Below are 23,089 nucleotides of genomic sequence, written 5' to 3' on the forward strand. Positions count from 1 at the left end.
ACAGCTACCCTATCACTGTAACTTGTCTTTGGTGTTTGAGCTTCTCGTTTACATGAACAAGCATTGTAGCTTGTCTTTCGTGTTTTTGCCCACTTGTTTACATTACCAAATGATGAAAATCTTTGCTTCATTAGCCTCAGCGCAGTTTGCTGAGGCTGTTCACGAAATCAGTATCCTCATCAGACCTGAGCAAAAGTGAAGTCTCTCGGTGTTAATCAAAATGTGGTTCTTAAGTCTCGCTGTTCCCATGAACGTAGAGGAATTATTTGGAGCCATAGGTCTAACAGTTCATCCTCTTTGGTCTCTCTCCTGAGGTCCTCTGTTGAATGGGCCCAACCCTGCCTTCAGAAATGTGTGCTGTTGTATGAAACATATTTAGTTAAATGCTTACATGGCGGAATTCATATTTAGATCAAAATTATGTTGTGCACAAGTGCAAAAACCTCGGCAGTCATCTGGCCGCTAGGAGCAGGCAAATTATGCAATGTGACCAACTTAGGAGACTGCCTATAGTAGTCTTACTGCTGCGTAACTCTTGAAAAGGTAAATGCGTGTGAGTACTCTTGACATCTACGGCACTTATACCCGTGCCGCACGGCCAGATTTAATGCCATTAAGTGCTTACTGCTTAAGTTTGAATGGCATTCGTGCGATGCCACACGCATAAATTTAATGGCATTAGCCTTACTGCCATTCGCGACTTACTGAGTTCGCGACAACTCATTCGCCCGTGCAGTGCGTACTATCGTTCCCATTCCACACGCAGCTTTGTTAGTAACAACTTCCTAACCAGTAGGAAATGGTTAATTCTTAATTTTCAGTCAGATGAGGCATCTATACCATATTTTCGATGCAGAGAGCGCCGTTAACCAGCCTTTTTGACAGGTACTCTCGACTTGTGTGCTGACATGCGAGTTTATGGCTACTTTTTCAACCTGTATTGCAATAACAGCCGTATTTTCTGGAAAATCATTTTTACATTGCATTCGAACAACATTCCCGGTATATTGTGCTCATTAGCACTGTTTACATGCAGATTAAACTTTTGACTGCCTTGCAAAGCGTTATCGTCATCATCAGTTTCCAAAATGGCATTAAATGTGTGGACGTGTAGCACCAACCCCGAAGATAATGGCATTAACAAACTTAAGGCCTTAAGCATTTACTGTCATTTCTTGTGCTTGTGTAGCACGGGTATTAGGCTGCAGAACTGACACATTTCTTTTTAACATCACAAATAACAGATGTTCATTATAATGTACGTGGGATCTGACGGGGATATACCGCGTGTTCCGTATTTATCTGTCCCTGTTACGAAAAATTCTCCTGCACAATATACTGAACTATATGGGCTCAAAACGCCGACTACAAGGTAGCTTATGATGGTCTTCATCTTTCGATAAGTAATTTAACATCTAAACTTGCCTGCATTTTCAGGAATCGGAGAAAAACTGCATTCGGCTGCGGCAGAACTTTTCGTCCAGGCGAGCAAAGAAGCCAGTGTGACCGACCTGCGCCATCTGGCGAGCGGTGTTAATTTCAAGAAGCAGACGACACGCACATCCGATGAAACCGCGCGAGGTGCACATTCTCGCCCCAAGCCGTGACATCGGTTGCCTCACCGCTCGCCAGATGGCGCAGCCTGTCAAAGTGGCTTCTTTGCTCTCCTGGACGAAAAGTTCTGCTGCAGCCGAATGCAGTTTTTCGCTGATTCCTCAAAATGCAGGCAAGTTTAGAGGTTAAATTACATATCGAAAGACGAAGACCATCATAAGCTGCCTTGTAGTCGGCGTTTGAGCCCATATAGTCCAGTAGTTTGCGCAGGAGAATTTTTTCTAACACGGGCAGATAAATACGGGACAGGCGGTACATAGGAAGCAAGTGGGACCTCCATCCACACTGACCACTCATTGAAAAAAGTTTGTAATTTTTCCTGCTTGGGCAATAGATATCACGTGAACATCGTAAAGCACCAGGCATAGCTTCTATAGTGCACGATGTAGTAGGTGCCAGTTAGAGGAGTAGACAAACGAAAAGATTTCCATCATGCTCTTGGTCTCTGCACAGATCTTAAAAGGGTTTCAGTGTCAGGTGAAGAATCAAGGTTTCAGCTCGCTTCCTCCGGGACTCTGGTCATCGCTAGTAAACATGCTGGTCTTTGCATTCGTTAACCCTTAAAAAACAAGTTAAAGGTGCACTGAAGAGGAATCTGAACTCGTCTTTTTGCCGCGGGAACTCAATCTACACGTTCCGAGCTTTCTCAGAAACTTTGGCTTATTGTCCCTGTGTGACCAGTTTCCCTAATTAAATCGAATTAACGTCCGGCTCCCACCTTTTTTTTTAATTCTCCCTCGTACGGTGGGCGGAGTCGACCAACGCGTGGAGTGCCTTGCAGCCAGCTCCGTGGAGGCTTTGTTTTCGCTTTATTTTGTTTTTTAGGTTTGCGTGAAAGTTTGATTCGCAGATAATATAGCCGTGAAATAAGCCCGCAGAAATAAAAATACGCGCGAACTATTTGCTTCTACAGACTACTACGTATTACTCCGCCGATGGCAGAGCGGCAAGCCACTGCGGGACTGGCTGAAAGGCACTCCACGCGTTGGTCGACTCTGCCCACCGTACGCGGGAGAATTTAAAAAAAAAGGCAGGAGCCAGACGTTAATTCGATTTAATTAGGAAAATCAGCCACACAGGGCAATAAATCGAAGTTTCTAAGAATGCTCGGAATGTGCAGATTGAGTTCCCGCGGCAAAAAGACGAGTTCAGATTCCTCTTCAGTGCGCCTTTAACCATCAAGGCATGACTTATTAGCTGTGACTTTTTCTTTACGTGACTGTATTTCACACTGCCATGGCGCATGCCTGAGAACATTCAAGGCCGATAACCAGTGAGATAGCGTGCGCAAGTGCATTTCCTGTGTGCCGTAATAACCTGATCATCGGACGAGGTAATTGCTACTGATTAAGCGAAAGCGGTGGGGTGTTCACTGTGGTATATGAATTTGCACTGCCCTACCAAATTATCTTTGCATAATTTGTCATTGTTGAATGTCACATATGAAAAATAAGGGTTGGGAAACAATGGCTCGTTTGGGCATACACGTCAAAGAAGCGTACAGAGTTATTAAAACCAATGGAAGCATAGGGGAATGCCCTTTCTTTTTTCTCTGTTGGTGCTCGTCAAAGTGCGAAATTAGTTGGATAACTCTTTAGATAGAAGATAACCTTGTAGAAAGCAGAAAAATTACATGTCGCCAGTGGGATCCAAACGCACGACTTCTGCGTATCATGTGCAGTGCTGTACCAAATGAGGCAGCGGCTATCAGACCTTGTCCCCTATGCACCCCACCTCCCTCCACTTATGGTTTCCTTGTTTTCAATGATTTTTGGTTATTTCCATGTGTGGAAAATAGACTCACAGTATGAATGACTGTACTGCTTTACAAGACTAAAGCTAACCTTGAAACAATATTGACGGCCATGCTGACATCAATGCGTGACCTCAGTGGAAAGGTTCCTTGTGGACATTGAAGTCAGGTTGAAGTGCTTTACTTTGGGTTTATAATTTTATAATGTAAGCATATTGCAACTCTGTGTTTTCGCTGATTGCCATACCTACTGACAGGAGGCACATGGTACAATTCAACTGCCTCTAAAATTGGGCAGTCTTTATGTCATAGTATGATGCACCTTTTACTGGGCAGTACATAGCCATAGCTGGCTAAAGAATGAGTTGAGAAAGACAGTCATAGATATAGCAGATGTTGGTACACTGAATTTTCTTTGATTTTAACTCTCTTAATTTGAATTGCCAGTTCGTTTGAACTGACTTCTTGGTCCTGTCAACATCAGTTTTTGTTAAAGGTGCAGTGAAGAGGAATCTGAACTCGTCTTTTTTGCCGCGGGAACTCAATCTACACGTTCCGAGCATTCTTAGAAACCTCGATTTATTGCCCTGTGTGGCTGATTTCCATAATTAAATCGATTTAATGTCCAGCTCCCACCTTTTTTTTTAATTCTCCCCGTACGGTGGGCGGAGTCGACCAACGCGTGGAGTGCCTTTCACCCAGTCCCGTGGCGGCCTGCCACTCTGCCATCGGCAGAGTAATACGTAGTGGTCCGTAGTAGCAAATAGTCCGCGCGTATTTTTATTTCTGCAGGCTTATTTTGCAGCTATATTATCTGCGAATGAAACTATTTATTCACGGAAACCTAAAAAACAAAATAAAGCGAAAGCAGAGCCTCCACGGAGCTGGCTGAAAGGCACTCCACGCATTGGTTGACTCGGCCCATTGTACGGGGAGAATTAAATAAAAAAAGCCGGGAGCCGGATGTTCATTCGATTTAATTAGGGAAATTGGCCACAAAGGGCAATAAGTCGAAGTTTCTAAGAATGCTCGGAACGTGTAGATTGAGTTCCCGCTGCAAAAAGACGAGCTCAGATTCCTCTTCATTGCACCTTTAACACTGCTTATTCTTATTTTACATAGTTAGAACAATTCTTTGGTCTCCTCCAAGTTTGAGTTCTCAAGAGTTAACTCGTTTAATTTGCAACAGAGATATTTCAGAAAAGTTTTGCAAGAAAAGGTTACCTCGACACTGCACCCATTCCAGTGTTTGTCTGCCAGACTAGCACTGTTTCAGGGGCCCTTTATGCGGTCATCGACATATATTTTCCGGTATCCTCTGGTTCGAGTTAAGACTTCCTGCTCTGAGATCGATTCATCAAGTTGATAGCTGCACCGTATACACGTTTGATTTTATTGACAATCTCTTTATTATACACATTGGCCTCAACACTGAGCCCTTAGTGTACACTGCATACGCTCACATTCAAAAGTTTAAGGAGCACAACAAAAAAAAATAATAGTAATTTCGGACAGAGCCTGGGATATGTAAATGCAGCCCCCAGTTCTGTATATTTGAATTATGCATTTTTGTCTCAAGCAGTGCATCCTGTATGCAGAGAAATTAAATTAATCAAACGACACTTTATTTTCTCTCTCCAGAGGAAATAAAGAAAGCAAAATGCAAATGTTTCGCCAAAGTCATGTTCAATAAACTTTCAGCGGTGTACCTACTTGTATAAATGTTTGAAAATAGTTGTCGTTATGTTGCTTCTTTGCTAGCACAAATTGATGTCTTTTTCTTGTTTCTTTCAGGAACAATTTGAGCACAGCTTCTCATTGGAACACCACTCACAACTTGACGAGAACACAGGGTCGTAAGTACCAATGTTTTAATCTGCTTCTATGAACACAGAACCAATTTGTAAGAGGTCTGTTGCCTAAGAAGTATCCCAACTCTGTTACTGGAAAAAAATATAAAGATGCAGTACGCAGGCACTGCCGCGGCAGCTGAATTTCGATGGAGGCGAAATTCTAGAGGCCCGTGTACTGTGCGATATCAGTGCACGTTAAAGAACCCCAGGTGGCCGAAATTGCTGGAGCCCTTCACTACGGCGTCCCTCATAGCCTGAGTCGCTTTGGGACGTTAAACCCTAATAAATCAAATCAAATCAAGCTTTCACCCAGTTGTCAGGTAAAAAGGTGTTTTTCTTGCAATGATTTTTCAACCGTAGTTTCTTGAGGATTTCTTGAGCTTAATGAGCGAAACACTTTGCAAAACGCCAGTAAGCATGGCTAGTTCGGCAATATGTTGACAAAAACTAACCGAGCGAGTGGCGGTTCGCAGCAAATGCGGCTCGCTGGTGCGTCAACTGCGCTCACGTGGCTGCGGCTGTGGCTGTGCCCCACTCATCGTACCTCACTGTATTTTGGTATGATGTCACTAAAACGTTGGTTACTCTACCAGCGTAGTGACGTCAGAGTTGATCGTGCTAGCAATGGGTCTAGATCATGAGAGTGAGCATTTAGGTATTCTTTGGAACCGAATTAAAATATCTTTTAAACGTTCGTTGTGTCCGACACCTGGCTGTGAGTGCCTTTGTGAGGCCATAAAAAGCCATAGCAGGCTTTTTATGGCCTCAAAATTTGGTGTCTCCACCCCTTTAAGTGATAACAGGTGGTCTTGGATCCGCGCCAGCCTATCTATGCTCCATTTCAAGCATCAGGTGCAACACTGTGAAAGGTACGGAAGTAGTCCGCATGAAAAAATAAAGGGAAACATGTTACTCCGCGCTTGTTCTGTGGTCGAGTTGTCTGAGGCACGAGAAAGCAACAGCGTGTCATCAGCAGTAAGAGCGCATTCTATCAAGCTCATGGCAAATGTATCATGTGATAAGCCTTCATGCAAAGCAGTTACTATTTTTAGCTCACCACAAGGAATGCACTACTTCTTGATCGTGGATGTAGGTAGTGCAAACAAGGGCTCTAGCTTTGACAGCATTGCACCTTATGTATGAAATGAATATTAGACTACACTCATGGGTACGAGCTGTAACTAGCCTGTCAAGCTTTTATGTTTTGCACAGCTTTTAGACGAAGGTCACTTACTGGTAGCATTCTTAAGAGGATCCTTTAGCTCTAGCACCCTTGTCATCATACGTGGGGACTAAGAAACCCCCTTCTTTTCTTTTTTAGCGGCAGCTAAAGCAGTTCGTATAAAACGTATGACAAAAATGACGTTAATGGGAGACTGAGTACAAATTAAACTTGACCTGTACCAGCAGATTACCTCGTTCTAATAATCAAGGTTTATTTTTTTTTTCCACTAAAAACAGAGCTTTTGCAAGGTAGAAAATGTAAAATTTTGGATAAGCATGTCGCGACTGCTGGCCGTTCTCGCAAGCAAACTGTGGTGGTGGCATGACATGATAGCCACCAATCCCTGAGGCTAAGCTGCATTGCCATTCACATTCATGCAGTGATCACAGAGGCCTTTCCGGTCTCGACGTCACAGCCTTTATTCGAGTGACAAGAAAATTTTGGATTCGAATGAAATTTTTTCTGCACTAAATGCATTTTTTTTTGTCCACATACAAACATCAACATAGCTAGAAAGAACCAAGGAATCAATTTCTAATAAGAGCCAAATTGGATAAAGTTTTCCGCCATGTTCCGTTAATAAGAACTAACTAATTTGCCATTTTGATTTAGGCCTGCAGCTCATCATTACTTCAAATGGTAGAGGCACTTTAGCTGTGTGTTTGTTCTTTCTGATGATGCGCAAGACATTATCTATCAGTGCACGGAATTCGCCTGCGCCAGGTAAATAATTTGTAATGGAATTTCTTCTCTGGTGTTTTAGTTTCAACAAACGGTGGCTAAGATGTGAAAGTGGAGTTCAGGTCACGTTAGGCGTGAAAAAAAAAAGGGGGGGGTGCGATATTGGAGCTGTTCGTTCATTTCTTCTGACCCCAGCTGTTGAGTGCTGGCTGGCTTGAGCGTCAGAGTGAATTAGAACGACTGAGTAGCAATTATGTCGCAGTTTTTTTTGCTCTCTCTCTCACGTGACAAGAAGTCAACTTTGACGTTATAGCAACCATTCGGCTGTTATAGCCGAAATTGCATGAGAGAGGAAATTCAATTCTCAATTATTTCCCAGGAGTAGGCGAATTCCACATAATGATCCATGCATGCTGATGTCTTTTATTATCCGTACTTCTTTCATCTTCTTCTACTAGGACATTGAGGATGCTTGTGAGAAGGAAGGAATCTTTCCTCGAACGCTGTATCCCATCATTTTTGCCCGGCACTTTTAGCATGCTTTTAATTGTGTCTGCTCTCTCCCTTCCCCCTTTCCCCACATAGGAGATGGTATCACATCTGCGAGTTGTGCAAGCTCAAGGTGGGCCCCTTGAATAACTTCGTCATCCACGTGAGTGGTCGAAAGCATCGACGGGCGGTTGAGCTGTACAAAGAAAGGTGGGCACTCTGAAAAAGCTGCTTTGCTGCGCTGCTGCTGCTTTGCTTTGGTCTCTGCCCTCTTTGCTGCCGTTGTTTCCCTAGAAAAACTGTGTCACTCACCCAAAGAACCTCCCTTCTCCTGTTCCCCTTTTGTTTACCCCCAGCTTTTGCGTAATGGTTAATGAGTTTTTACATTAGCAGCATAGTGGCCAGTTAGGCATGCAATAATGGAGAACTTTAGACTAATTTTGACCTCCAAGGGGGAATTCTGTAATGTGTGCTTATTTCTGAAATAACAGTACAGTGAAAGCTCGTAAATCCGAACCGTTTTGAAATAACAGTACAGTGAGATCTCGTTAGTCCGAACCCCGTTAATTCGAACATCCGGTTAATTTGAACGGGCTCCCGAAGGAAGGCCATGTCTGGGTATGACCGGCATGGCAAGTGATTATCCAGATAGGCCTGCTCTAAAGCTACTGAGGTGGCTCAGTGGTTACGGCGTTTGGCTGCTGACTCGAAAGACGCGGGTTCAATCCTGGCCGCGGTGGTCGTATTTCGATGGAGGCTAGATTCTAGTGGCCCCTGTAATGTGCGATGTCAGTGCATGGTAAAAACCCCGGGTGGTCGAAATTTCCGAAGCCCTTCACTACGGCGTCCCTCATAGCCTGAGTCGCCTTGGGATGTTAAACCCCTGTAAATCATAAGCAAACCAGATAGGCCTACTGAAACCTGAATTCCATGCTGCAGAGTCGCTGCCAGGGCAGGCATGATGACGAATGGATAGCCCCGCCTCCAAGACGTCGCACAACATAGTTTCGGTTTCGCTTTTCAGAGCTTCGCACTAGCTCGCGTCAGCCAGGCAACCAAGCCAAGCTGCTCGCCATTTTTGGCGCTGATTGGCGTGTGTCGATAACCTTTTCTATCCCTTGTTTCTTTTTTTCTTTTTTTAAAGGGAAAGCCTTTAATGGCTCATACTAGCGGCCATGACTCTGTCCGTCCGTCCGTCTGTTACATAAAATGTTTGTGATTTGTGGCGTTTACAACAGATGGCGCCACCCATCCAAGTGTGCTAACCACTATGCTACACTGACCTCCTGCCAACGCATATGCAGTTCTCCTTGTCTAGCTTACCGTAGGGGGGGAAATCTGACTGTGCAGCCTGCTCGTGGCCCCCCCCCCGCCACCGAATACGGGCCGGTGTAGTTTCGGCTACTAGGCTTTGTTTCGGTGCAATGCCAGCAGTGGGGATGGGATGGCCGGGACCCATCCTCTGGGGATGCAAACCCCCAATGGGAGTGGCAGCGACTCCCAGACGACTGTGAGGGCCAGTCGTGCACGTGAGGTCCGATGCCTGAGCGGAGGCAGGCCTGGGTTTATACTCAGGTTGGACCCACGAAATCCGGCCCGGAAGGCATGTCAAAACGCCAAAAGGTTTTCGAATACATGCTACCTTCCTTCCTCTGCGCGCGGGGGCGTGCAAGTCTGGCTACCGACGCGTCGGTTTCTGGTTACGGAGAAACCAGGTCCGCGCGGGGGTTCATAGTGGCCAGGCTCTGAGGACCGCCGTCCCGGGGAAGCGGCCTTACGGCCGGCCGCAGGCTTAACCGCCTGCGGGATGCCGGGGGATGAGGGCTTAGTACTGCCTCGTAAGAGTCTGGCGAAAACCGAAGATGTGTGGAGTACCGGTGGAGTAGGCCCGGGTCATCTCATCCTAAGCCACGTTCTTGGTTAGTGGCCCGGTCGCCCAGCCTTGAACACTCTCTCCTCAGTAGGAGAAGAGTAAGCTAGGAGAGGAAATAAGTGCATGGATGGTTGGAGGAAGCACAGATGGGCCCCCCGGAGTCTGACCGGTTCTGAGGCCGCGAGGCCGTTGACGAACTGGGCGTCCACTGGCCGGGACTATCACACATACTTCCGGTGTCCGAAAAACCGCGAAAAACCTTCGACGGCTAGTAGCCGGCAGGTGGGAAAAGCCTTCTAGTGAGCGATGAGGAGCCCCAGGTAGCTACTGACCCCGTGTTAGGTTTTCCTGTCTCCGACGGTCGGAGCCCGTTGCGTATGGTGGGTGGTCGGGCATCCCGTGAGTGGGGCCGCACCATTGGGCAATCTCGATGCTCTCCCTGCCCTGGCCAGGCGGGCCAGTAATGGAGTCGAGATCATTGAAGGATCAGAGCAAAAACCTCGCTGTCCCCATTCCCTTCCCATGTCCCATTTCCCTTTCCGCTACTTCCCAGGGGAGGTCAGGGGAGCCTCCCCGGGCCCGCTCTCTCGGCTGTGGGTCGCTAATGTAGCATTTTCCCTAATATTTTATTTTTCCACCCACGGGTGGTCAAATTACAACTTGCCTACGGGCCTCCTCTTTTATTTTTCAATTGGGTTAAGCCTGTTGTGTGTAAACGGTGCAGGCAGGGGCCTATTATTTTTATTTCCTTTTCGGTTGCCCCAACCTATTCAATGTCTAGCTTACGTAAGGACGCTGGAGAGCGTTGCAGGAAAGGCTTTCGCCTCATCGCACTTTAGATCACCAAAGTGCCCCCTCGAAATTTTTTTTTCTGAGCATTTTGCTGCTGCTCAGCGTTACCATCTGCGTGGTTTCTCTGTTCGTCCAGTGTGCCAAACGGCGCGCACTTCACACGCCGTTCGCAGTTTGGGCTGTGAAACCTCCTCACACGCGATGCTGCCGCTTGTGAGGTGTGCAAAGCAGTAGCTGTGGAGCTCCGCCGCTATAAATAGTCACTGTTGCGTCATTCTCGCCTCAAAAGCAAGCAACCATTGGCCAGCCTTTCACCAAATAAATTTAGCATGATGCAAGTGGTGGTTCTTGTTAGTTTTTTCGAGACAATTCAGCAAATTGTGCTTTTGAATAATTCGAAAAAATTTTCCGGTCCTTTGAAGTTGGAGTTAACTTCATACACGCATGGGTGCATTGTGCCTGTAACAGAGAATAAAAAGGTTTTGGGAAAACTTAAATTCATGTAAACTAACAGAAAAATTCCTTAGCCCTATTATAGTCTAGCAGTGTATAAAGAAGGGTGCTTATTTTAAGGTAACAGTCAGAATTTGCCTGCTTACTTTACCTGAATCTTTTGGCACAGTTGCATTCCTTCCGTGCATTTGCCATGAACTTTTTATGCAAGAACAGAGTTGTTGTGAGTTGGTTTCTTGACGGATATGTGCGAGTTTCTTCAAAAAGAACACCGCTTTGGTTCTAACAAAAGCTTTCATTCTTCTCACTCCTTTATGTTTTCTTTTTTATACAGTAAAATCTCGGTATGAACCTCACTAGATCGGGAAAAATATGTGCGCAACCCAAAATTCGTATCAGCCGGAACAAATAAAATCCGTACGCAGATGCACCAGAAATGCATTCACGCAGAATGTGCAGCTGGTGGGATTCATTTACGGCCTCAAGTTGTTCACCGCTCAGTGCTCGCAGTGCATACCGCAGTACTAGTGATCGTGGAGTTGTATGTGGGGGCTGTGCACAGCGCTTACTGCTCTCAGTGCGTACCAAACTACTTGAGATATCAGCGTTGGCGATGGGCAGGCGGCGCTTAGTACTCGAGGGTACAGTTGTGGCTCGCGCGTTCATGTCATCAGCAGTGGCACGAGGGAATGTTCGCAACACCCAAAAGTCTTCACATTGTACACAGTGCACTCCAGCTAGGGAGTGCCAATTCATATCAACCACGGTCGTATCGTCAAGAATGTAGTGTGATCAGCTTTTTTTTTTGGCCACTGTGTCACTGTTTTTTCTGTCCACCTGCTCCACTTCCAGCATTGTAGGAAAAGAAGCAAAAGCAAGTGGCAAAGCAAGCAAGAAAAAAGCGAGTCCAAAGCAAAAAGGCGCGAAGGTCGTGCCCAAAGGGAGCAAGAAGCAGCTTATTTCCAAAGGAAAGCAAAGCAAGCAAGACCAGGCATCCAAGCAGCACACAAGCCCCAGGGAGCCAGTAAAGAACTCCGTAGCTGTTAAGAGAAAAAGCAGTGTCGGCCAGCAGGTCGAGGACTGCCAGCGCAACCTCAGGAGCAGGAGCCGAGCTGACCCAGAAGAGAAAAGCGCCGATCCAGAGGGAGGCGCAGACGAAGTAAGTTTGGCATGCTAGCCTGCATCTCGTCACATTCTGTCGTATGTCTTTGGAAGGTGCAGTGCTACCGGGGGAGGCCGGGGGGGGTGTACAGCGAGAGCTGTTAAATGCACATTTCTCAGTTCTGCCGCGGCGGCGGCGTAACACGAATGACAGATGAGGTGCAAAGCTTATACCCGTGCCACACGCGCACAAGAAATGGCAGTAAATGCTTAAGGCCTTAAGTTTGTTAATGCCATTATTTTCGGAGTTCGTGCTACACGTCCACATTTAATGCCATTATCGAAAGTGACGATGACGATAACGCTTGCGAGGTAGTCAAAAGTTTCATCTTAATATAAACATTGCTAATGAGCACAATATAGCGGGAATGTTGTTCAAATGCAATGTAAAAACGATTTTCCAGAAAATACGGCTGTTCCTGCTTTACAAGTCGAAAAAGTAGCCATAAACTCGCATGTCAGCACATAAGTCAAGAGTACCTGTCAATAAGGCTGGTTAAAATGGCGCTCTTTGCATCGAAAATGCGGTATAGAGGCCTCATCTGACTGAAAGTAAAGAATTTTAGCATTTCCTACTGGTTAGGAAGTTTTTACTAACAAAGCTGCATGCTTTTCTGCGTGTGGATGGTAACGAGAGTACACACTGCACGGGCGAATGAGTTGTGGCGAACTCAGTAGGTCGCGAATGGCAGTAAGGCTAATGCCATTAAATATATGCGTGTGGCACCGCACGAATGCCATTAAAACTTAAGGCAGTAAGCACTTAATGGCATTAAGTCTGTCCGTGTGGCACGGGTATTAGTGGCACCCTCTGTGCACGACAGCTTAACGTTTATGCCGCTTGTGCCCCCTGCATGTAGAGTGTGCCACAATGAACAGCGCATTCACCAGTGCAAGCAGCTGTCACTGACTCTCACTTTGCGAAGGCATTGCACCAGCGGCTAGTTTTTTCCTTTTTCCAGTTTGTTACTTTCATTGCCTTTCGGTGCAACTGAAGAATGAAGCGAAAGGTGCCTCTGGAAGGAGGCTCTCCAACCAATGGCATTGACCTATCGTCATGACTTCACTGTCAGTCGCCTTGCACCTGCCGAGCACTTCAGGTACCACTCTAGCAGAGGCAAGGCAGTTAACCATGATGTGACGACAGTAGGTTCATACCATTAGTTAGAGGGTCCCCTTTGAGTTGTACTTACCTCTTCATTCACGAATTTAATCTGACTATAGTAACTGCTCATGTTTGGGTAAGTGTTTTGCTTTGATTTCGTAACCACTAATTTACTGTACGGTAGACAGATCTTACTACAAATGTTTCGATTTTCATTTTGTTTATTTCACCTTCAAGGCACACAGTATGTTTCAGAAGGCAGAAGCTACTAAAGTACAAAACTGAATTCAGTTGAAAAACACACAAATGCGATGCAGAGTGGCGAAAAAAAAAGCCAAGTTTGGAAGTGTCCTTTAAGCACAGAAATACGATATGCAAAGTATGTCTATTCAGAATGTAGGTGAAATTATAACATCATTTTAATATGAACCAGTGTTGTAGGAAATTTGTGAAGAATTTTAAGAGGCAAGGTTGCTGAATTCTGCTTTTCAGGGAGCTGTCAAAAATGACTCGGTTGTACTTTGTCAGTGATGAAGATGAGTTTTCGGAGTCTCCGCCAGTTTGACCAATGGAGTTTTTAATGTGTGAGTTATAGAATGCAGTTTACTAACTCTGATTATGACTCTAATTAGAAGGAATATCAGATTTCGCTAGACGACAGGTTTCTCTCAGTCTCCTGTTTCTCACTCATGCATATCGGTGCAAATAAAAATTAACCCTACCAGAATGTGGATAGCGTATAGGCCAAGAGGAATGCTTACAGCGAACATCGTCAGAAATTACCATGCAGTCAGTTACATCTCAGAGCCCCGCCGTGGTGGCTCAGTGGTTACGGCGCTCGGCTGCTGACTCAAAAGACAACGGGCTCGATCCCGACCACGGCGGCTGAATTTCGACGGAGGCGAAATTCTAGAGGCCCGCGTACTGTGCAATGGCAGTGCAAGTTCAAGAACCTCAGGTGGCAGAAATTTCCGGAGCCCTTCACTACGGCGTCCCTCATAGCCTGAGTCGCTTTGGGGCGTTAAACCCCAATAAACCAAACCAGTTACATCTCATATTTAAGGGTCTAAATCACAAGCACCAGAAATGGAGTGGTAGTAGTGTGGTGAGAATTACTTTTGTCCCCCCCCCCCCCCCCCCCCCAACCTCTTTGGAGAATGTCTACACTTGCACAGGAAACATAGTTGAAATAATATATTCTCGCAACTCTGCCTTTCTTTCACCAAGCAATAGCTGCATGCAGGCGCTACTGATTAGATTCATTCTGTGCCGCAGGACACGAGAATTTCTGTCAATCCGACCTGTTTTTTCTGATTTGGTGGTGGAGGGGCATAACACGCACATTGAAGGTTTGTGTGTATTGAGCACCAGCTTCCTTATGTTTTGCACTGTGCACCTCACATCGAGAGATTGGGCAGTGTGCAGGTCACAGTAGAGTTATTTTCTCTACCTAAACCACAAAATAAAAATGCAGTCTGTTCCTTGGTGAGGGAGGACTACATCGGACGGGTTCTACCATTTTCAGGCTTTGCATCCAGGTCTCGATACAATTTGTACCTTCTTGGTTTTTTGTCTTTTTGTGGTTCATAAACAGTTGAGCTATGCCTAGCACCGTTCATTGCAAGTAGCACACTTGAAACATTGCCATACTAGCCTGCATCTCATCACATTCTGTCGTATGTCTTTGGGAAATGTAGTGCTACCAGGGGAAAGGGGGGGGGGGGGGTACAGCGAGAGCTGTTAAGTGCACATTTCTCAGTTCTGCAGCAGTGGCGGCGTGACACGAACGACAAATGAGGTGCAAAGGGTAGTGGCACTCTCTGTGCGCAACAGCTTAATGTTTGTTGCCGCTCGCACCCCTGCAGGTAGAGTGTGCCATGGAACAACGAACTGTGCATTCACCAGTGAAACACTGCCATACTTTCACCTTAGCTTTAAAACAGCTAAGCGTAGCTGTTCTGTCACCTGTTCTTCCTTCTGTTTATTTGTTTGTTTTCCAGTATTGCCTATTGTGAATGAATCACGCCCTCTTTTAGGAGCAGGGAGACGAGGCTCAGCTTGGAGAAAACGTCCAGCCTAGTGAGGAGCCACAAGCCAAGCCCAGAAGGAAGTCATCCTCAGAGCCAGCAGCTAAGCGGTCCAAGGTTGACGACGACGACGAGTGCGGTGGTGCTGTTGGTGAGGACGACTGTGGCGAGGAAAGCGACGAAGAGATGAACCGGAACTGGAATGGCGGCGGTTTCCCCCCGCGTTTCCCAAGGGGTGGCCCGCCACCCCCGTATGGAGGGCGTGGAGGCCCCATGGGTTTCCGTGGGGGGCGAGGAAACATGTTTGTCTGGAACAGACCGCCTTTTGGACCCTTCAACAATCCCCGGCCGTTCAACAGGTGCAGTATCCTCTTGACAGGGTAGCTTTGATGTCACAGAGCAGGTTAAGAGGGCACTGAAGGCATATTTAAGATGGCTTGTATAGGTCGTTTATCGCATTCTATCACTAGAATTTGCGAAAAGCGCCGTTTTCAGTGAAATCTTATGCGGGTCTCTGATGCCATTCTACACTGTCATTCGCTTCCCAATCAGGATCATGAAGTTATTTTTCGTCATTGACGGTGTAAGTTTCAGTCAGCTGGTGGGCAAAAAAAATGTTCCATGTTTAAATCCAACTTCCTCATCAATAACTCAGTTTTTTGTTGACATACAAACTCCACACAAAAGAAAATTTGTGTGGAGTTGTCCCCTCAGTGTCCCGTTAATATGTATTACTCGGGCATTTTCAGCAGCTGGTCTGTTGACTGGCAGATGATCTAAATGGGCAGATTAGTGATGTTGTACAGCAGTGCGAACTATCGTTGAGATCTCAGCGGCACTTTAGTCCAAGGTCGGGCAGTCTCAGTTGAACGGGTTTCTGTACAGGGTGTGTGGCTGTCAGCAGGCTCGTTGTATTGGCCGAATAAACAGCACATCTCGCAGCTACAATAGAACCTCGACTATACGACTTTCAAGGGACCACACGGAACAGTCATATAGTCCAGGCGTTGCATAATTGGAAATCTCGCACAACTGTCAGTATTAACTACAATTCTTTTCCCTACGCATTTTTAAAGTGTCCGTCTTCGTACTGCGAGATTTGGCTCTGAGACCATGCAGCCAGGCCTTGCGGCATCAAAGAGGTGCCTTTAGACGAGCAACACAAGCGCTTCCATCGCTGCGCATTAACTCTTTCCTTACCATGGGGAAAATGGCAGTTTTTTGTAGATTTCAGTATTTTTTTTTGTCCTGTAAAAACTGTTGCATTTAAAACTAAAGGGAAATTAAATGCAGTGCATGAAAACAAAGCTAAATAACTGTGCTTTTTAGGCCTTAAGAATGAATAACAAATTTTGAATTGCAAATTGCAACAGAAAATTTTATTTGCAAAAACAAGGTTTTAGGGAAAAAAACTTTAATAAAAGTTGTAAAGACATGCTTGTATCGAAATAGGCAAAAATGTTATGAATTTTCTGAAATATGCAGATTGTTTGACATTCTGTTGCCTGCTATCTCAGAAAAAGAAATCTAACTTCTATCATGTGTAGTATTCTTGCTACAAAACAGTAACTGGAAACCTTATGGTTGGGGACTAAAGCACTGCTGCCTGTGTCCCAGGCTGTTTTCCATTGTCGCTAATGTCAGAACTGAATCCCGACAAAAAGGCGGTATCTTCAGACTCACTGCTACTGGGATCGCTGATAAAATCAATCGCAGACAGAGCAGAGCCCTGAGGTTCGCAACGTTTTACAGTGCTCATCTTTTGCCCCATAAGCCCTCAGGATTGGTGTTTTTTTTTTTTTTTTTCAATGTCTGCTTGCTTTCTCACGAAACGAGAAGTGTAATAAGAGGATTGCGATTGTTGGCGTAGGAAGTAAATAAAGTTTTAACATTCATTGTCTTTGAATCGCGTTCTCATGTTCCCCAAAAATATTGTTTCATAATGAAAGCTTCTGTTTAAAGGAAGTCTCTTGCTTTATAGTAAAGAGACTGCTTGCAAGGGTTTTTCGATGGAGGAATATATGAGCCTCAAAGCATTCTACAACAGCGCATGTGTAATGGTTCATTGCACTTAACATCGTCCTTCTTTTATTTATTGCTGCATTCCTGTTTTTTTTTTACAACATTTCAGTTTAATTGCATCGTACTATCTCGCATGTTGAAAAATTGTAGAAATTGCACTAAACTTTCAGTAGGCCGATACACCTCACCCATTTTCATTGTAAGTATTAGACTAATTCGTCCATGTAACGACTTAGAGGCCTTTGGTGACCGTTAAGCTTGTCCTTGGCGTCCTTCTTCCTTACTGCCCCTGTGGCATTTCATTTCATTTTTCATTTATTCTACCGTCAAGGCCCGAGGGCATTGAAGAGGGGACAGGTTGTATACAGTGGTTGAGTACAGGGTGTTTCATTTCTAATTGTACACTGGTAGCTAAGGCGGAACAAAAACGCTGATGGTTGATGATGGAGACTGTACTTCCGGGAAGGTGGTCCTTTGCTGTTCGTGGAAGGAAGCTGCACATTTTGTTTTAAAGAAAGGAATGCCGATTTTATGCGCATGATCAACTCGTGATGAAACATATGATGGAGGAAGTATAAGATCACGGTGCAGTCTGGGGTTATGATTCATTATTTTATGAATTAAGCAAAGGCGAGCAAAGTCATTATCATCTTTGTCTGCAGGTATGGCCGCCGTCCACCCGACGAAGGTCCCTCCCCGTGGGAGAATGACGGCTATGGCTACAACGGCAACTGGGAAGGAAACGGCCAGTACAACTTCAACTTCTACGAGGACATCGCAGACGCTGGCTGGCACAACCCTAGTGACGGAAGAAGCTTGCCGCACCACCCTTCCGATAATGCAGCGCAGTCGGGTGCTACTACAGCGGCGAGACCCAGCAAGGAAAGCAGCGAAAAGGCAGCAGCAGCAGCTCGGGGCGGACAGTCCGGCAGTTCTTCGAAACCGGGCGGCACAAGTTTGAATGGAAGCCGGCCCACTACGCCCTCCAAATCTTGTCTCAAGCCGAGTGCGGCAACGGCATCTGGTGTTAGCGAACAGAGCGGCAGTGGGAAGACGTTGTTGCCACTGAAGTCCTCGCTGAAATCGGCGGCCCCTGCAAAAGAGTTGCCTACCGCTCGGAAAGGTGAAGCTAGCGCTAAGGGAACAGGCACAACTGCCACGAAAGGCGTTGTCAAAAAACCGCTCCTCACCACTCCCACTGCCACTAAAGCCCCTGCCACCACGGGCAAGTCAACCGCCGGACCTGGTCCGCCAGCGAAGAGCAAAGTGCCAGATGGACCGAAACCTTCGAGCGGTCCTTCGTTGAAAGTGGCAGCACCAGCGAAGACTTCTGGAGAGTGGCCAAAGGCTCCGGGGCCCGCGAAGGCACCGACGGCTGCAAAGGCTTCAGTCCCAAACTCCACCAAGGTTGCGGACAACACTAGGCCTGCTAGGAGCAGTGCGTCTCCTTCACTGGCCGCGGTCAAGGCTAGGGCTCAGGTGAAGAAGGAGGCTGCCAGCGAGGCGGAGAGCGCAGAGGAAGAAGCTGCTTCTACAGCTGCACAGGCTTCATCGTCAAGTCGAAGCCACCTGATATTTCTCTCGTCCGAAGACGATGAAAGGGATGAACCGGGAAACAAGCCGCAGCCCAAGCGAAAATCGAGGCTGGAAGGCAATGCTTCGGCGGAAGTTGCTAAGAAAGGTAGAGCTGGTGCCACGGCAGCAGCTCCGCTGCCGTGCAGTCCAGAGAGGGAGGTCCATGCGAAGAAAGGTCCACTATTGAAGAGCCCCAAGCTTGGGCTGATGACGTCCAAGGATGTGTATCGCAGGGACGTCCTCGAGAAGCTAATCAACTTTCCGTCATCGCCGCAGGTGCAGACGCAGCTCAACAAGTGGATGCTGGAGATGCGCAAGTACCAGAGGGTGTGGTTGGCTTTTGCGCCTTTTTGCTTTGCATTCAGCTCACCACAGATCTAGCTAATGCTAGCCGCCTAAATTTGAAAAGCACCACACATGACGTGCGATGGTCACTGCTGCAGCTCCCAGTGATAGCATGTTTGTGTTTTTACCTATTTTTTGTCAAATTTACCTTCTGTCTTGATGACGGCTCATTTAAATTCTTCCTCAGAACAATAAAACGCAATAAAGTGGACTCTCATCAATTCGAACTGCAAGTTTTTTTGAACTGCCGGTTTAGTCCTGTCAGCACCAAATGTAGTAAAAAATAAAAGACATCTGTTAGTTGTAACTGCACACTGCTGAAACGAATATTTATACTCTCTTTCTAGTTACTGATATTGACAATGCCAGAGCATTGGTCCGAATAAACTGGCTGTTTGAATTAAATTATTTTGAGCTAAAGAGGTTCTACTGTATTTGAACAGCCAGCATGCTTATGTAGCAAGCATGTCTGCAGACAGGAGAAGGCTAGGAGAATTAAATTGATGATGGAATATTAAACATACTGACTTCTTCCTTTGCCTTGGCTGAAGAAGCCTAAAAGAGCAGTAAACAGAGCAGAGAGTCCAGAAGGTATTTGTCAACTAACCTCATCTGTACAGTCTATATGAACCACACAGGTCGTCACCATGTGGAACACATTGATGCTGTACTAGACAGAAACCCAGTTCCACGTCTCTGTGTTTTACAGCGATAGCTGTTATTGGGAGAGATCCTCGCACCTGCGATGTTGGCGTAGGCGTCCACACAGTAAAGGGGGTAGGAGAAGGTGTAGGATACCTATTTTGCTGTGCAATATCTGTAATGTCGCTTTAATTTCTGACATCGATTTCGTCGCACTGATAGCACAGCATAACGGCTATTATACTTTGTTCTGACATTGTACAGCATAGCATAAATGTTTGTCAGCTTTCAACACGTGTCCGTCCCAGGATGTCTTGTGTTTCACCCTGCTGCCGAGTTTGTCTCTCAAAAAAGAACAAAGTTTTTTGTCAAATTGCAGTCCATCTCTGCGCGGAACACTCTGAGGCTGTGCTCAACACAAGCCCGCCAGGAGCAAGATGACGACATGCTGGGCAGCGTCCCCAGCATCGACTTCGACGTGCTCCTCAGGCAGGTTGAGTCGTGCGAGCTTCCCGAAGAGATGCTCAAGAGCCTGATGCAGGCACTGAACACAGATACGGAACAGCAGCCGTCGCTCTCAACCTCAGCTGACGCACCGTCATCCACCACAGCAGTGCCAGCAACATCAAGCTCAAGCTCCTCCAAAGCAAGTTCCAATTTATCGTCCGACTTAGGTGCGAAGGTAGCGAAGATTCCGGAGCCCACGAAAGATTTAGGCTTGAAAAGAAAGAGTCCAAACGTGGCCACGAAAGCTGCCGCAGCTACGAGCACAGCACAGAACGATTCCTCATCGTCTTCGTCGTCCTCAGACGACGAGGAGTGCGTGGTGCTTCCGACACCCAAAAAGCCTATCGTGTCAGTGAACTTAATAGACTCGGACGATGAAGATTCGGAATCATCAACAGACGAGGAGGAAGATACTAAACCAAGCACGACAACGTTGACATCAAAACCATCAGGCAGACAGGTATGCTGCACGGGTTCTGTTGTTACCAATAAGACCGTTGTTATATTGGTGATTTTCACATCAGAACAAACGCTAACTAAATGTGCATTTCGATTCCACCAATTTCTTCACCTAAGTCACATTCCATAAGTTTGTGTCAGTGAATGCACCTTAAAGTCATCAGTGCTCGGCTCGAAGCCCCGTGTTCTGTAACAGCATTGTTTTCCATTCTTTTGTGATGTTGTTCGAGTTGAGGTCATGAAATGCCACGATTGCATACTCAACTTACAAAGCTCTAAAACAGTCAGCTGGGCATTGAATGACACAGTAATGTTGTGTACTGTATTGTCCTTGTCGACAACTTATGGCAGTAGCTTAGTTCGATTACCTCACCAGTGCTGGTGGAGTTAAGTATTCGAGTCATCTAGCAGCTGGTGAAAACATTTTTTTTTTTTTTGACATGTCGCATTGCACTCAGAAATTATTTCCTTCACTTAGCATTAAGAACTGAAATTTCTGTTTAGCTTGCAGCTGAGAATTGTGGTTCCGATGAAGTACTTTTGACCATTATGAGCCATGTATGAATGTCGCTTTATGGGAACTAAGTTGCACAGAGCGCCATAAATTAGTGTTTTTAAGAGGGTATAGACACCCAATTTTTGGGTGCGCATTTTCTTCTTTGTAACGATGCGTAACGCATCATTACACATGGATTACCACGTGGTATTCTGCTCTGCCCGCTAACTAATTTATAACTGAATTTCTTTGTCGCTCTGTTTCAGTTTCGGTTTGAACAGCCGAACGATGACTGTAGTGTCAAAGTGTGGTTATACGTCACGTGGGGCATGACAAAACTGCAGTATAATCGCTGCTTCTACATTCATTGTTATTTTGGTTCTTGGGGAAGACTGGCCTCAGCACTGTGGTGAATTAAAATGATGAAGCAGCTATTAAAGCGCAGTTTTTTTCATGCCTCGCGTGGCATATAATCAAACTTTGATGTCACAGCCATCATTCAGCTTTAATAGTTGTAGGCGAACACCACATGGCGATTCATGCATAATAGTGTCTTCCGCATCATTGTAGAAAAGAAAACGTGCTGCCAAAATTAGCAGCAAACTCCTTTAAGAAGATTGGTTTAATTTAAGTTCTTGTTTTTACTCTGGAAAGCTGACCTTGTACTTTTTTAACCCACTTGATGCTATAAATGTTTACTCTATTGACCTTTACTGTGTATTATGCCACATGTGTTACAGCGTGATCAGAAGAGCAAGCATTTGTTTTCAACAAATGCAATCCTCCTAATACGTGATGCTAACTAACCGCAAACGACTGAGCTTTCTAGTTTGTGTCACCTCTCTTGAATGTTTGCCAGGAGGAATGGTGTCTTGTCGTTCAGAACACATTCCCGTGAAAGTATTCCCGCGAACCAGTGTAGCTAAGGTGGATGCGACAAATGGTAGACAGCCTCCTCCTGTTGATCCCCTCTCACCAAGTAGGAAATAATTTTAATGAAGAAAATTAGCAGGGTCATCTGCACGCCTATTAGGACTAGCTGCAGGGTGTACGTAGTCACGGCACTCCATAGGTCAGAAATTTCTGCAAGCATTGCATAGGATGTGTAATCGAACCTGAAGCCGAAGTTCATTGGCATGTCTTTTTTGACATCGGTTCCGGAAGTCTTTGTCACACCACCTTCGCGTCTGAGGTGCTGTGTTTATCTGTGTCGATGCCGAGAAACGCCCGTTTCACTGATTGCAGTGGTGGCGACATCTCCCTTACGCTCAAAGAATCTAACCTCTGCTTCTGTATGCTGTAGCATACAGCTCTCAGCAGGGAAGATGACACATGACATTGTTTATGCCTGTGGAAACCGGTTAGTAGTTAGAAAGGAGGCTTTTTCTGCCTTCTCCTACAATTTCTTGAGGAAACTGGTCTGCACTTGAAATGATGATAGTGGCTGTTTGATTCTTGTTGCTGCGTGTGTGCTTGGCTAAGGGGCAGGACTGTGTCACTAAGGTGGAGCAACTGACGGCAGATTTAAGGCGAGGCAAACCCTGCCTGTAGTCAATTACAACCTCAACCTCTCATCAGCACCAAGTCAAACTTATGGAAATTGACATGGCCCTAAGTTTTAAAATGTTTGGTCCCGGGAAAGAATTAAAACTAGCCTTTCAGATTGCATGCAGCAATGAATGCTCATGTTCATGCTCATGCATCATGTGCTCATCCAACTGTGCCAATAATGTTACCAGTCATGTTTCGTTATGTTAACACTTGCTCACCGAAATGTATATACCCACCCCTTATGTAATACCCCTCGTGGGTCTTTAAGGTAATAAAATGAAATGAAATGAATGCATGACACTCTGTGGTCATAGCACAAGTGGATTTTCTGTCCTGCCATGAAATGGGTTTGATCCCGGCCGCGGCGGTCGAATGTACGCTACATAAAAACCGTACCCCCCCCCCCCAACTTGAATATGTATTGAGTAATAACAGCCTCCCCCCCATAACTCCCTGTGAGAGTTGC

The 23,089-nt window shown here is 45.9% G+C and overlaps 1 protein-coding gene across 3 annotated transcripts in view; it reads left to right on the forward strand.

Moving 5' to 3' along the window:
* Nucleotides 1-23,089, forward strand: part of LOC149331842 (uncharacterized) — a 59,419-nt gene that overhangs the window by 1,511 nt on the left and 34,819 nt on the right. For all 3 annotated transcript variants that reach the window (XM_089556899.1, XM_089556900.1, XM_089556901.1), the window contains exons 2-7: nucleotides 5,162-5,223; nucleotides 7,712-7,825; nucleotides 11,586-11,892; nucleotides 15,036-15,385; nucleotides 17,711-18,950; nucleotides 19,990-20,577. In XM_089556899.1, coding sequence (XP_089413025.1) covers nucleotides 5,162-5,223; nucleotides 7,712-7,825; nucleotides 11,586-11,892; nucleotides 15,036-15,385; nucleotides 17,711-18,950; nucleotides 19,990-20,577 — 2,661 coding nt within the window. The remainder of the gene's footprint in view (nucleotides 1-5,161; nucleotides 5,224-7,711; nucleotides 7,826-11,585; nucleotides 11,893-15,035; nucleotides 15,386-17,710; nucleotides 18,951-19,989; nucleotides 20,578-23,089) is intronic.

Source organism: Amblyomma mixtum, chromosome 8, assembly GCF_055824585.1.
Source record: "Amblyomma mixtum isolate Tamu chromosome 8, ASM5582458v1, whole genome shotgun sequence".
Taxonomy (NCBI): Eukaryota; Metazoa; Arthropoda; class Arachnida; order Ixodida; family Ixodidae; genus Amblyomma; species Amblyomma mixtum.